Source organism: Trichoplax adhaerens, genomic scaffold, assembly GCF_000150275.1.
Source record: "Trichoplax adhaerens TRIADscaffold_31 genomic scaffold, whole genome shotgun sequence".
NCBI lineage: Eukaryota > Metazoa > Placozoa > Uniplacotomia > Trichoplacea > Trichoplacidae > Trichoplax > Trichoplax adhaerens.
This window is the reverse complement of record NW_002060971.1, coordinates 653-13,641: the sequence shown is the minus strand read 5'-3', so window position 1 is coordinate 13,641 and position 12,989 is coordinate 653. Positions and strand designations below refer to the sequence as shown.

General features: G+C 32.4%; 2 protein-coding genes across 2 annotated transcripts in view; both read left to right on the top strand.

The window, feature by feature from the left end:
* TRIADDRAFT_33157 (uncharacterized protein) overlaps positions 1–1,700 on the top strand; it is a gene marked incomplete at both ends in the record, with an annotated part of 50,410 nt that extends 48,710 nt beyond the window's left edge. The window contains 4 exons of the mRNA XM_002117840.1: positions 104–232; positions 754–853; positions 951–1,051; positions 1,500–1,700. Coding sequence (XP_002117876.1) covers positions 104–232; positions 754–853; positions 951–1,051; positions 1,500–1,700 — 531 coding nt within the window. The remainder of the gene's footprint in view (positions 1–103; positions 233–753; positions 854–950; positions 1,052–1,499) is intronic.
* Positions 1,701–5,850: 4,150 nt separating this feature from the next.
* On the top strand, positions 5,851–11,600 carry TRIADDRAFT_61885 (uncharacterized protein; the record flags this gene model as incomplete). Its single annotated transcript, XM_002117839.1, has 15 exons — positions 5,851–5,978; positions 6,435–6,480; positions 6,597–6,810; positions 7,988–8,122; positions 8,216–8,426; positions 8,924–9,056; positions 9,458–9,592; positions 9,738–9,841; positions 9,941–10,065; positions 10,222–10,334; positions 10,481–10,609; positions 10,742–10,841; positions 10,936–11,036; positions 11,187–11,357; positions 11,448–11,600. 15 exons carry the CDS (start codon positions 5,851–5,853, stop codon positions 11,598–11,600), a joined length of 1,998 nt encoding a protein of 665 aa, XP_002117875.1.
* Between the last annotated feature and the right edge of the window lie 1,389 nt (positions 11,601–12,989).

Below are 12,989 nucleotides of genomic sequence, written 5' to 3'. Positions count from 1 at the left end.
ATATATAATTTAATAATTCTATATCAGTGCTCATAGTTTAAATGAATGAATATGAAGAGATACCATTGTCAAAGTCCATTGAATTTTAATCTTTCATTCTTAGATGGGTGGAATGGAATCATTAATGGCAGCGGTAGTTGATGCTAAACCAAAATTAGCAGCGTACAGGCCTTTGATTGCATTCGTTGCATGTGTTATACTTTTTTTTCTTGGATTAGTTATGACTACTCGGGTCGGTAAAAGTATTTAATCATAGCAATATAACAAGTAGTAAAACTTGTGGCATTTTTAAATGTGTTAATTATAACGTAAACTATCCAGTACTCACAATGCAGTGTCCTAAAACAAGTAATAAAACTTCTAATATTTTAAATGTGCTACATTATTATATGAACTATCCATTACCCTTCATTGTAGTATCCTAAAAAAAGTAGTAAAACTTGTGACATTTTTAAATGTGCTAAATTATTGTGTGAAACTATCCGGTACCTGCAAATACGGAGTCCTAAAACAAGTAGTAAAACTTGTGGCATTTTTAAATGTACTAAATTATGTAAATTATCTAGCATCTGCAAAACAGTATTCTAATACAAGTAGTAAAATTTATGGCATTTTTAAATGTGCTAAACTATTAGGCGATACTATCCAGTACTTGTAGTGCGGAGTTCTACAATATGTAGTAAAATTTATGTTATTTTTAAATATGCTTAATTATTATGTAATAATTACATTCTGAACGATTTTTATAACTAGGGAGGCCTTTATGTCCTTACATTGCTTAATTTCTATACAGCGTATATTGGGACCTATATCATCGCATTTATGGAAATAATATCCGTTACTTATTTCTACGGTACAAGATAAACAGTAAAAGATTTATACAATCGTGTTGACAGCTAGATAATACTGGTAATGATATTAACTTTCACCGATAATACCGATTTGAATAGGAGGTAATCGATTTGCTAAAAACCTCCAGCGTGTTACAGGGCAGCCAATCTATTTACCAATGAGAATTTGTTGGTATATCATAACTCCCGGAATGATAGTGGTATTTCTTCTAAGTTTATTTAATTAAATAGTTTACTAGTAGAAAAGTGGTTAATTTAAATTACTGAGATAGACCGGTAATAAATTTCATTTGTTTTTTCTTTTGAATGGGTAAATTTTCAGTTATAGATTAATCATTCTGCTTAGACGATATACCGAATTATAATATTGCTTAATTTTTTATTCAATCATATCTATTTAATAGCTAAGCAAGTATAACTTATGATCATATCTATTAATCCTTTGTCAGTACTGTCATTATTCTGTTTAGTTGATTTTGCAGAATTAGCAGATTGTCTTCTCTATTTACAATTACTTCGTAGTCATTTGATTAATTTATTATCCAGTGTAAATCTACAGTATTTAATAGGTTTAACACTTCTGATGGATCTCATTTTTACATAGCATCGTCTCTTACATTTTCTCCAAAATTTTCTCTTCTGCTATAGATGATATTTATATTCAGCTTGGTAAATTATGGGCCGGCTACATACGGCAACAATGTTCCTTTTCCATGGTGGGGAGAACTTGTTGGCTGGATAATGATAGGATTAATTATATGTGCTATCTTTATTCCGGCAATTTACAGTTTATGTATCACGCCAGGAACACTAAAAGAAGTAATTATTGACATGTGTTTGATAATTTAGCTCGTCTATTTTTGTCATAAACGAAACTTAAATTTAATTTTTTTCGACTATTTAGCGATTTAATAAGTTGGCGTTTGTTCCTGAATCGAAAGAGGAAATGGAAAAGATCATATTGCCGGACGATATCGAACTTAAAGATGCTGGTCATAGACCAGTCTCTTATTATTATTTTTAATCTGTCGCATTGTGTGCTAGAACGGATACAGCAGTACCTGTATCCTACATTTGATTAGATCTACTTTCCATATAAGATTGTTTGTACTTCATTTAAGCTAGATCAGGGACTTCTAAGAGAAATCCTCTTAAAAGTCCCTGGCTTGATTTGATGCCTTCAACTAAAGCGGTGATTATTTTCAAACTTGAAGATTTTAATTCTACATAGCACTTTAGTATACTGATCAGAACGGTATTTCTTGTTTTCTACCTATTATAAGAGCTCATCTATTGTCAATTATGATTTATTATGATGTACAAGTAGCTAATTAGATATTTAGCTCATTAGTGACGTATACTGCGTCTCATAAATCATAACTTGCTATCCAAGATATGACGTTAGTCCATAACATAACGTCGCAACTGATATTACTTAAAATATATTTTGGGATTTAAGAATTGATGATTATCCAGACCTACGTATAACTTGGTGCGTTTAAGCATCGTTTTAATATGTGTTTACTAAATCGAAATAGAGCTTATGAGCACAACAGTTTAAACTTACAGTAGTGTAATTCCTGAATAAAAGTAATGTTAATAACATTCCTAATTATATATCCACCTTTGGGTATTTGATCTTCAAGTTTAGAAAGACTTGAAAAGAAGTTGTAATGCTGACGTAACTCAGAGTATGCTTGAACATGGTAAAATTAATTTACCAATTTGCATTTACCCTAAATAGTTTATGCTAATCTTATCATAGGAACAGCATCCATTTTCTTTGCAGTAACATCACTATCACAAAGTAATATTACTACTATCTTTAAAATTATTTAATTACTTTAATAGAAATTCGTATTTACTTAACCTTAAACATCCTCCGCAGATTATTAAGTGTCGGTTAGCCTGATTATCACAATATATCGTCATTGTAGTCATTAATCATGGAATTAAAAATTTATAGAAAGAATGTAATCATTTTTATTAAGAAAGGAAATCACATCTATCGATGGATTACGAATACAATATTTTTTTGTAGGCAAATGTGAATAAATATATTAAAGGATTTACAGCTAATGTGGACTGGTCATGTATTATTCCTTGCACCATGTCAGAATAGCGGGAAAAGCTTAGTCCTTTACTATATCTTTTCGTGACATGACTTATAAGATACTTTTGGATTAACAATTTCATGAATCATGAAAGCCAACTGTAGCGATTTCAGCTAGTCACAGTGATAACATGAAGTATGATAGTGCCAGAAATTAAAGTAGTTTACAATGTTTAAAATGCCTAATCACTACAGAACCTAAGACATCCCTGTATAGCGCAGGTAGATTGAGATTTGGTAAATGTGTTACTAAACGAAGCTATTTCAGTAATTGCTAATTTATATCGATAAAAACGATTGCTATGCTTTCTCCGATTACAAGTAGAATAAATAAGTTATGATTTAGCTTATATTTTAGAACTTTAGAATATAAATGCCATAATCGGAGTTGGATTGGCAAGCGCTTATAATAACAAGAATTTTTTCGTGATTGTTAATGACATATAGTACATAATTATTATTTCTTTCTATGTGTGTAGGGAATTATAAATAATAAATTTGAATCATGCTATAGAAGAAATAGACTACTCGAATTTAGATGTTCACTATTATGCAGTACAACCCTGAGTTGGCATATTTACCTCGAATCCATCACATTATTAATAAAACATACATTAATAAAGTTTTTGTAATCGTTGAGGTATTTATGGAAATTTGATCCAAGGATCCTGATCGGAACTCATAAATAGAGTGTTCGATTGTGCAGTTATTTACCATTAAAATAGAATTTATTCCATACTATAATTTGATGCTCGTGATTAAACATTTTAACCAAATCTACGATGATAAATAGTATAAGATCATTTGTAAATTAATGACTTACAAGACATTTGAGCAGTTCAAAGGTTAATTAAAGTATGAAACTAGACACAGCTCATTTCTTCCCTCTCTTATTTTAGGATATAAAAAGATTATCTCTTAGTTATACGAAATTGTAAACGATAATTCAACATACAATCTAAGTATATGAATCGTATAGCAGCTAAGCAGCTGCATCGATCATAAGCTATTACATCAAAACATTATGATTATTTCATTTCTTGTCATTACTTCTTAGCATAGTTATTATTGCATATACTGATTATCATTTACTGATACTAGTACTGTACTCCATTACCTAATCATCAGCCATCTTTAAGCACTCCTAAGCTGAGCTCAGTAACGTATACTATTGTTATTTTTCATTCGCTCTAATACGATCACCCAGTAATATAGTAAATTAAATAGTAATCAGATCGAATTTAATCCCTAATCCTTGGTGACCACTTATTCTTAATATTGATAATACTGTGCTACCCCTTCCTGGCAAAAGATTAGCTCATATTTTTTTGACCTAAGCGTCAGTTATCAGTAGCATAAGGCAACAGAAAATTACATTATTGCTTATCGACCAACATAACCTGAATATTATTACCCAGCTAAACAGAGCGTTGATTTAGCGCAATCTTTGACTATTAAGTCTTTAACACATATAGTGAATTAGATAACAATTGGATCTATGATCAAACTAATTTTCGAGGCCCGTATACTTTTAATATCGATAATATTGCACCACTGCTTCCACGAAAACAATTAGCTCCTATTTTTCGCCTTGTTGTAGTCCTTGGTAGTGAGACGAACCTAACTTATGCAATAAAGTAAAACTTATAAGAAACTGTAGTTCTTATCTTATTTTTAAGAAGACACTTATTACAACATGCTATGCGATCAGTATATTATTAAAGAGCTTTATATAGCTGTCACTGATCACTAGCACTTTTACGTATCGTGATAACGACGAATAAAGCGATTGGTAATAATATAACTCCGTTATAGGAGCGTATGCAAACGATCATTCCTATGAGAAACAGACGTAATTTAAAATCAATAACGAGCCCTTGCTAATTCTCAGCAATGAAACTTGGTCACCAATCGTAGTGTTAATTTTACCATCTGCCGTGAGAGTGTAAATTTTGAATAATAATCAATCGAAATCATACAATATGGCATAAATACTTTAGCCGATTGAATCATTCCAACCTGGAATGATAGTAAGCAGTGCGTCTATATCAATCTCTTAACAGCCATTTAACTACCAGCAAAGAGATATTATAATTTATGGCTATTTATCTACATGAGAAAAGTTTTTGATAAACTTGGAAATATCCAATTATGCAAAAATCAGAATTATTATTGTTATTGATAACTCCTAAATTGGATGAAAAATATTCAATTTTATTTACGGTCTCGTAATTAACTGAGTAATTCAAGTTCATGATAAATAGATTTAATTGAATCACACCACAATATCGAAATCCTCTATTAAAAATAATTCAAATGAAGCATTTCATGCTAGCTTGTTGTGATTCTGACATTTGTGCTATTGCAGTATTTCCTGTAGTTATTATATGAGAGTATAATACAGTATAGAAATAGTAAAGCACTGAGTTAGATTACAAGATTTAGAGACTAAATAAAGACAATTTATTAACTTAGCAGGATATACTAAGAGTATACCATTAGGACTTTGGAAACGGCAAAATTAGTCCAATGTACGTACGCCTTGCTATGAGGTATCCGGCCAAGTTTTAAAATAAGAGCGCTATAAATTGATTTTTCCAGCATCTTGCGATTGTGTTGATGTTTTAATCGCCATGGATACGATCTGAGCAAGATTTTCAGCAATGAGTTGAAAGCAATGCCGGAACAATTGATTAATTATGCTATCATTTCTTTAAGTGAATAAAGTGATTGTAATTAAATTAATTGATTTTTCAGGGCATAGTAGAAGTTTATCCTAGACGATTTTATCAAGCAATCTATGGTGTTAAAATGAATCCGATAATAATAAAATGCTATAAATTATCAGGTTATAAAGGTGTGATCAGCTCCGTTAGTCAAAGACGAATGGAATCGATAATCGTCAAGAAAACTACCACATTGCCATTAATCCGCTTAATAATAGCTTTCTTAGCATCATCTCATGCTACTAAAGTAGAAGCAATAAGCGATTGTCACAAGCTAACCGTAAATAGGTAAGTCTTTGAAAAAGCCAAATCATGTTGTGCTGCGCTTACAATGCATAGTTTTAATTTATCCAAAACTGCCATTATTGACATTTGCTATAGAAACATATTTCTCTAATCACTCGTTTGTAGCAAAAGGAATGCTACTGTTGACATTTCATCGAGCATTGATCTACATATTTTTTAATTAGACTATGTGAATAGGCCATTACCTGAGTCCTTGGTCCATTGAGAAATAATGCATTGTTGAAATTATGTTACTATTTACAATGGCTAGATCCTTTCATCTAGTTGTCATATCTTCCAATAGTAGTTCTAAACAACAGTAAAAAGGTTTTACAATAATAGATGGAGGTCATATTTATAGGATGCAATGTCTAATGGGTTGATGAATTATTTTTTAGGATAAAACATTAGGCGACGAATAAATAAAATTCAACGGAAAATCTAGTGACGTTTCTTTAGACCATCCTATCGCGTAAGATCAAAACACAATTTCAATAGGTCCAAGGTAAAATGACGTTGGCAATTTTTGCCTAGATAAATTCATTTCTATCCATCATCCAATTGATTCTAACTCGATTAAAACTTGATTTCTTTATCTAGAACTTGAATTTCTTTTTGTAGCTAATATTCTCAATTGCTACTAATAATAAAATGGTTGAAGAGAAAGAAATAACAGATCCAGAAAAGGATCAAATTTCAAATTCAGAGGAAGATAGTGATGATAATCGTGAAAGTTGGGATAAAAAAATTGATTTCTTCCTATCTTGTGTAGGCTATGCTGTTGGATTTGGTAACTTGTGGAGATTTCCCTATCTTTGCTATGATAATGGTGGAGGTAATGTTAACTATCATTTTCAGGGATTACTAACTGGAATACAATCTCTTGCTAGCTTAACCATTTCAATCATGCTATTTTGGCCAACTAAATCATTCTAATTATTCCAACTATTTAACATCCCCTTGAACATCTTTATACTTATTAATTCCATTGAATTCATTAAAGTTAGCAATTTCTCTGCCTTCAATAACGTTGTTACCGGCACAAGCGAGCACAATGCTTGATATCCAGTCCTCTCATTCATTTGCACTATTTTAACAACACCCTTTTAACATAAGATTATAATCTAGCTGAAGTTTAGGTAATTAAACACGCTATTCAAGGCTACCGTCTTCCAATGATATTGACTGTGGCACTACTGTAGTATAAACTGTAGACACCAGTAAACTTGTTGGTCAGTCATGCAGGCGCTTAAACACACATAATTCCATGCCCTAATTGGTTTAAATGACCGTTTCTTCATTATAGGGTATTTAATGCAAGTTATAATCTTTATTAATGGAATAGTAAAATTAAAACAAGAGGTGCAGTTATTTTCAATGTTTTGAAGAGGTAAGAAGTAATAATAGTATACTAGTGCAAACTCCCGTCGCTTTGCTGACGGTTTACGATAATGTGCTCATTTAACGGATAGTATTACGATTTGATAGACCTGTCAGAGGTTCAATAACTTTATACCGTGTACTATATGCTGTACAAATGTACGGTACAGCACTAATACAAAAATTTTAGTGGTGCTGCCTGTCTATAAAGATAAAATCGAGGGAATGGAACAATTTCCTATCTTGCTAGGTAAAATAATAAAATCTCTTCAAGTCATCATCGGAAACGTAATCGAGAAGAAATTGCAACTCAATTGATCCTTTATCGCAATAAAATCCTAACCGTCAATGTATGTGCAATAGTAAGACTAGATTAATCCAAACTCCATCATATCGTCCAGAACAAGTAAGATCAGTTAGATTCGAAAAAAATTGCCTTTATCCATAGCGTAATCGATGCGCTAGTCCATGCACGCGTTGATGGTGCGTCCATAAGAATTATAAACAACATTCGATCTACCAGTATTTTCATTCGATACAGTGCTAGTTAGACCTTTTCTATCGATACGAAGCCAATCAAGGAAGATATGAATTAACTTGACTGTGTTGGTTTACCATTATCCCTGAAATAGGTGCTTTCTTGATTCCCTACCTGCTTTTCCTATTTATTTGTGGTATACCTATGATCGCTATGGAAATGTCTATTGGCCAATGCTTTCGCGGTGGTCCTACCACGGCATATAAAAATATTTGCCCGATGTTTGAAGGTATGGATAACGACATGACTCCATGCATTCATTTTCATAATTATTCAAATAGAAACTGTTGTTGAATATCGACAATTTTTTTTTGCAAACTAGGGATTGGATATGCCCAGTTGATGTCGACTTTTCTCTCTGGGATAAACTATGTCGTTATTTTCGCTTGGGTATTATTCTTTTTCATCGCCAGCTTTATCAGTCCATTGCCGTGGACTACTTGTGGAAATACTTGGAACACCGACAGTTGTTTCGTTAGAAATGGTTCAGAGACGAATATGTCAGGAATTTCCCCGTCTCAAGAGTTTTTCAAGTAATTATTTATAACAACAATCTTTAACACCCATATTATTCATGATTACATGTTCAACTAGTGTCACACACCACTAGTGACAAAGTAGTCTACACACGCCAATCCTTGCGTAGAACGCCACTTACTAACTTAAAGAGGCGAGATTAGCTATATCACCAAATAATTCAGTTCCAACAACCGAATACTATGGTATAATTATAGCGTCACAGATGATGTAGACGAGATAGTCAGAGATTTACTATCATTTATTACTGAAGGAATCTTGGCACCCAAGATTATAGTCTTTACAATTAAATATCAATTGAAAAACTAGTTGACTATCTAACCGACTAACGAACTAAAAAGGAATCTTCATTAGGACGAGCTTACGCATCGTAACAACTAGCTAATGAAATGTTATAAAAAAAAATCAATTGCAAGATATAGTAGATTATCCATACACACATCAGTAGTACATAACACCATTTTCAATAATGCAATTTGCTGTCCTCTTGTAGCGCTCGTGTACTAGGATTAACACCTAGTCCTGCCCAGTTTGGTCACGTAAGATGGGAGCTCGCATTATTATTATTATTAGCTTGGACAATTATTTATCTCTGCGTCTTCAAAGGCATTAAATGGTCAGGAAAGGTAAGACATATACTACTGTCAATACAATTATGTATAAGAGAAATGAGAATAGCAAGTGTCTATTAAGTCGGTTAAGACTTCACTATTTTATCGTATCGACTGTAGTTAACTAGAATAGTTCCGACGCCATGTTGATCATTACCATAATGACAACTTTACTTGCGAATTAGAGCTATATTACTTCATCGTATTAATTGTAGTTAATTAAAAAAGTTCAAGACGTTGTTTGTATCGTTACAGTCATGACGACTTAATTAGTAAATAAATTAAATCTATACTACTATCAAGTATCTCACGAGGGAAAGGATTAAATACGCCTTTCGCATTGCAATAAGGGAAACTGTCAATTTCTTATCATCCATTTGAAACATAATTTACATTTACGTTTACAAATCTGATAGGTGGTTTACGTTACTGCTACGTTTCCCTACGTCGTATTGATCATCTTATTTTTCCGAGGAGTTACTTTGCCTGGAGCCGGTAAAGGCATTAACTTCTACTTAAGAGTCGATGTGGATAAGTTAAGGCTAGCAGGCGTAAGTTCCATTAGAATGATGTTAACTAACTAATAAAAGAACACAGATCGATGTTCATCCTGCCGTCTTAATAACATGTTGTTCCGATATCGGATGAATAAGTTGATTATTAACATACTGATAGAAGTTAATTTTGGATTGATAGACTTGGGCTAGAGCAGGAACACAAATATTTTATTCGTTAGGTACAGCTTTTGGTCCAATGATTACCTTTGCAAGTTATAACAAGAGAAGTAATAATGTACTACGGTAATGCAATATATCGATTTTGTATCCGAAATTCGATAAACTGCGAACTACGATTGATTAACTAACATTGAACGTTCAATTGAATATTTCAATATAAAGAGACGCTACTTGTATCAGTCTCATTAATTGTACTACAAGTTTCTTTGCTGGTTTTGTTGTCTTTTCTGTCATTGGATATATGTCAGAACAACAAGGACTTCCTGTTTCGTCAGTAGTTAGCCAAGGTTTGTTTATCTTGTTTACTATTACTCATTATTGAGTTACAATTATTTTACTGATTATTATAAGATCAAATATCAACACACCTATCATATCCTAGCAGAAGTATGTCTAATTGTCTATATGAGAAACGATTAGCTAATAGACGATCGATATTGTAGGTCCAGGTCTTGTATTTATGGTATATCCAGCTGGTTTGGCTACTCTACCAGGTGCTAACTTCTGGTCAATTATTTTCTTCATGATGTTAATCACACTTGGTATAGATACTGAAGTGAGTCTATCAAGATTTCCTGTTATAAATAATTTAATTACATTTAAATATAAATTCTCTAGGAGGTGTAAGGTATGAAAGAAAAGATGAGTAAATTTCACTTTCTATCAGTCAATAACCCATTTATTCGGATATATGTGATTTAGATGGGTGGAATAGAAGCTATGACAACTGGAATCACCGATGTATGGCCTAAATATTTGCCTTACAAGGAGTTGCTAACATTGGTTATTTGCGTTGTTACATATCTTCTAGGATTAGCCTGTGTTACTACGGTTAGAATAATTTCTGGATAGCTATAATTAATCGATGCTGATATTAGAATCCGATTTCTTTGATATGATCCCATTTAGAAATAATTATAGACTGACAATCACTTATAGTAAATTTGTACTATTCATTAATAGGGAGGGTTTTACATCTTTACCTTGATCAATTGGTATTCCGCCGAAATAGGACTTTTCATGACGGCTCTCGTTGAGATTATTGCTGTTTCCTATATTTACGGTTGGAAAATTAATATTAGATGCATATAGGTTATCATACCTTGGGATATTCTTACTTTAATTCATTTTATTATGGATACAACTGGGTTGAATAGGTGGTAATCGCTTTGCTAGAACTATTGCTCGATGTACTAAAAAATCTGTGTGGATCCATTGGAAAGTTTGTTGGTATTTTCTAACTCCTGTCATGATTTTTGTACGTTCTTGTACGTTCTTAAAATTTCTTATACTGTCTCTGTCTAATCATTGTATTTGATAAAAGTTGGTTTATGATTGACGTCTAACTTTGTGATTATCGATACGAAATATTTAAAAAATTTTAAGGCTTGCTTTTTTGGTATTGTAGGTAGTGGTACTTCTGAGTTGCATCTTTTATAGCCCGGTTGTATATGGCAATAACCTTCCTTTTCCATGGTGGGGTGAATTTCTAGGCTGGATAATGACAGGGTCCATTTTGGCTTGCATTGTGATTCCGGGGATTTATAGATTCATTACCATGGACGGGTCTTATAAAGAGGTAAGTCTAGCAAGCGTATTCTATTTCGAACGGGTCCACTAGTTGTCTGGAATTGTACTTAAATCGATCTACGTCTATTTTATTCCACAGCGAATTGTCAGATTAATATTCGTTCCTAAAACAGAAGAGGAATTAGAAGAGGAAGGTCTATCAGCTGATATCGACATTAACTTTAACGGCGATGAGAAAGAGCCAACCATTATAGGTCAAAAGCAGTGGTATGGCATTGAATCAACAGTATAAGTGTTCGTGCGTCACGAAGCGATAGTTTTATTACGAGTTTTTTACTCGGGTTTTGTCTTCTATTTATATCAATTAAAAGTATTTACTCTTTGCTAGTTCATAAGATTTGAGTCAATTCGTATTTAAAGGAAGGCAATAAAAGTCGTCAAAATTTGTGGTCATAATGCTTGCATTAAATATGGTCTATTTCATGATTTCCATTTAAAAATGATGCATTGACGTAATTTCTAGAACTAATTCATAAGCTGGCCTTAGCTTAGCAAAGTTCCTAAGTCATGAAAACATATTAAGTAGATTGCTCAACTAAATTGTTATAAGGTAAAAGCTAGAAATGTTGTCAAAGCTAATTCTTCATAAGCAAGTTCTTTATTATTATCTTACACGTCTTAGAACTGGAGTGGTCTTTTACCGAAATACTCGTTAATCCAGCACCTTAGAATATTCTGAGCTTGAAAAACCTTGCAAAAACTAACTATCCTAGACATTATCAATAAGTGGAGATTAATTTCTAGAATAGCATGAGCAGGAACTCACCGAGCTCGATAAGCTTTGAAAAAACTATCTATTCTAAATATTATCTACAAGTGAAGATTGATTTCTATAACAGCATGAGCATAAACTCGTGGAGCCCGAAAAGCTTTGAAAAACTATCCTATATATTATTTATAAGTAGACATTAATTTCTAGATATTGTTTATGAGTAGAGGTTAATTTCTACAATAGCACGAGCATAAACTCACTAAGCTCGGAAAGCCGTACAAAACTGACTATCCTAGACGTTATCTATAAGTGAAGATTGAAATTTCTACAATAGCATAAGCATGAACTCGTTGAGCTCAGAAAAGCTTAGCAAAAACTAACTATCCTAGATATTATTTGCAAGTGAAGATTAATTTTTACAACAGCACGAGCATAAACTCACTGAGCTCGAAAAACCTTGCAAAAATTACTATAACTATGCTAGATATTACCTGTAAGTGGAGATTAATTTCTAGAACAGTACGAGCATAAAGTCGCTGAGCTCAAAATATCTTTGCAAAAATCTACTATTATAGAAGTTATCTGCAAGCGAAGATTAAAACTTCTGCAACTGCTCGAGCATAAACTCCTTGAGGTCGAAAAGCTTTGTAAAAAATCTGCTATCCTAAATAATATCTACTAGAAATGATAAATTTCTATAAGAGTATGAACATAAATTCATCGTGCTTGAAAAGCCAATACGACAGTTTTGTCGCATTTCTAATCTCGATACAATTATTGTCGATACGAATTAATGCTAACAATTTTGTTGTATTTCTGATCTCTTTAGGTATTTCATCTATCAAAGACTGATTTAACTTTTTCCTTGGAGTTTGCATATGATCTGTCTTTTAATTTGGATATCAATCA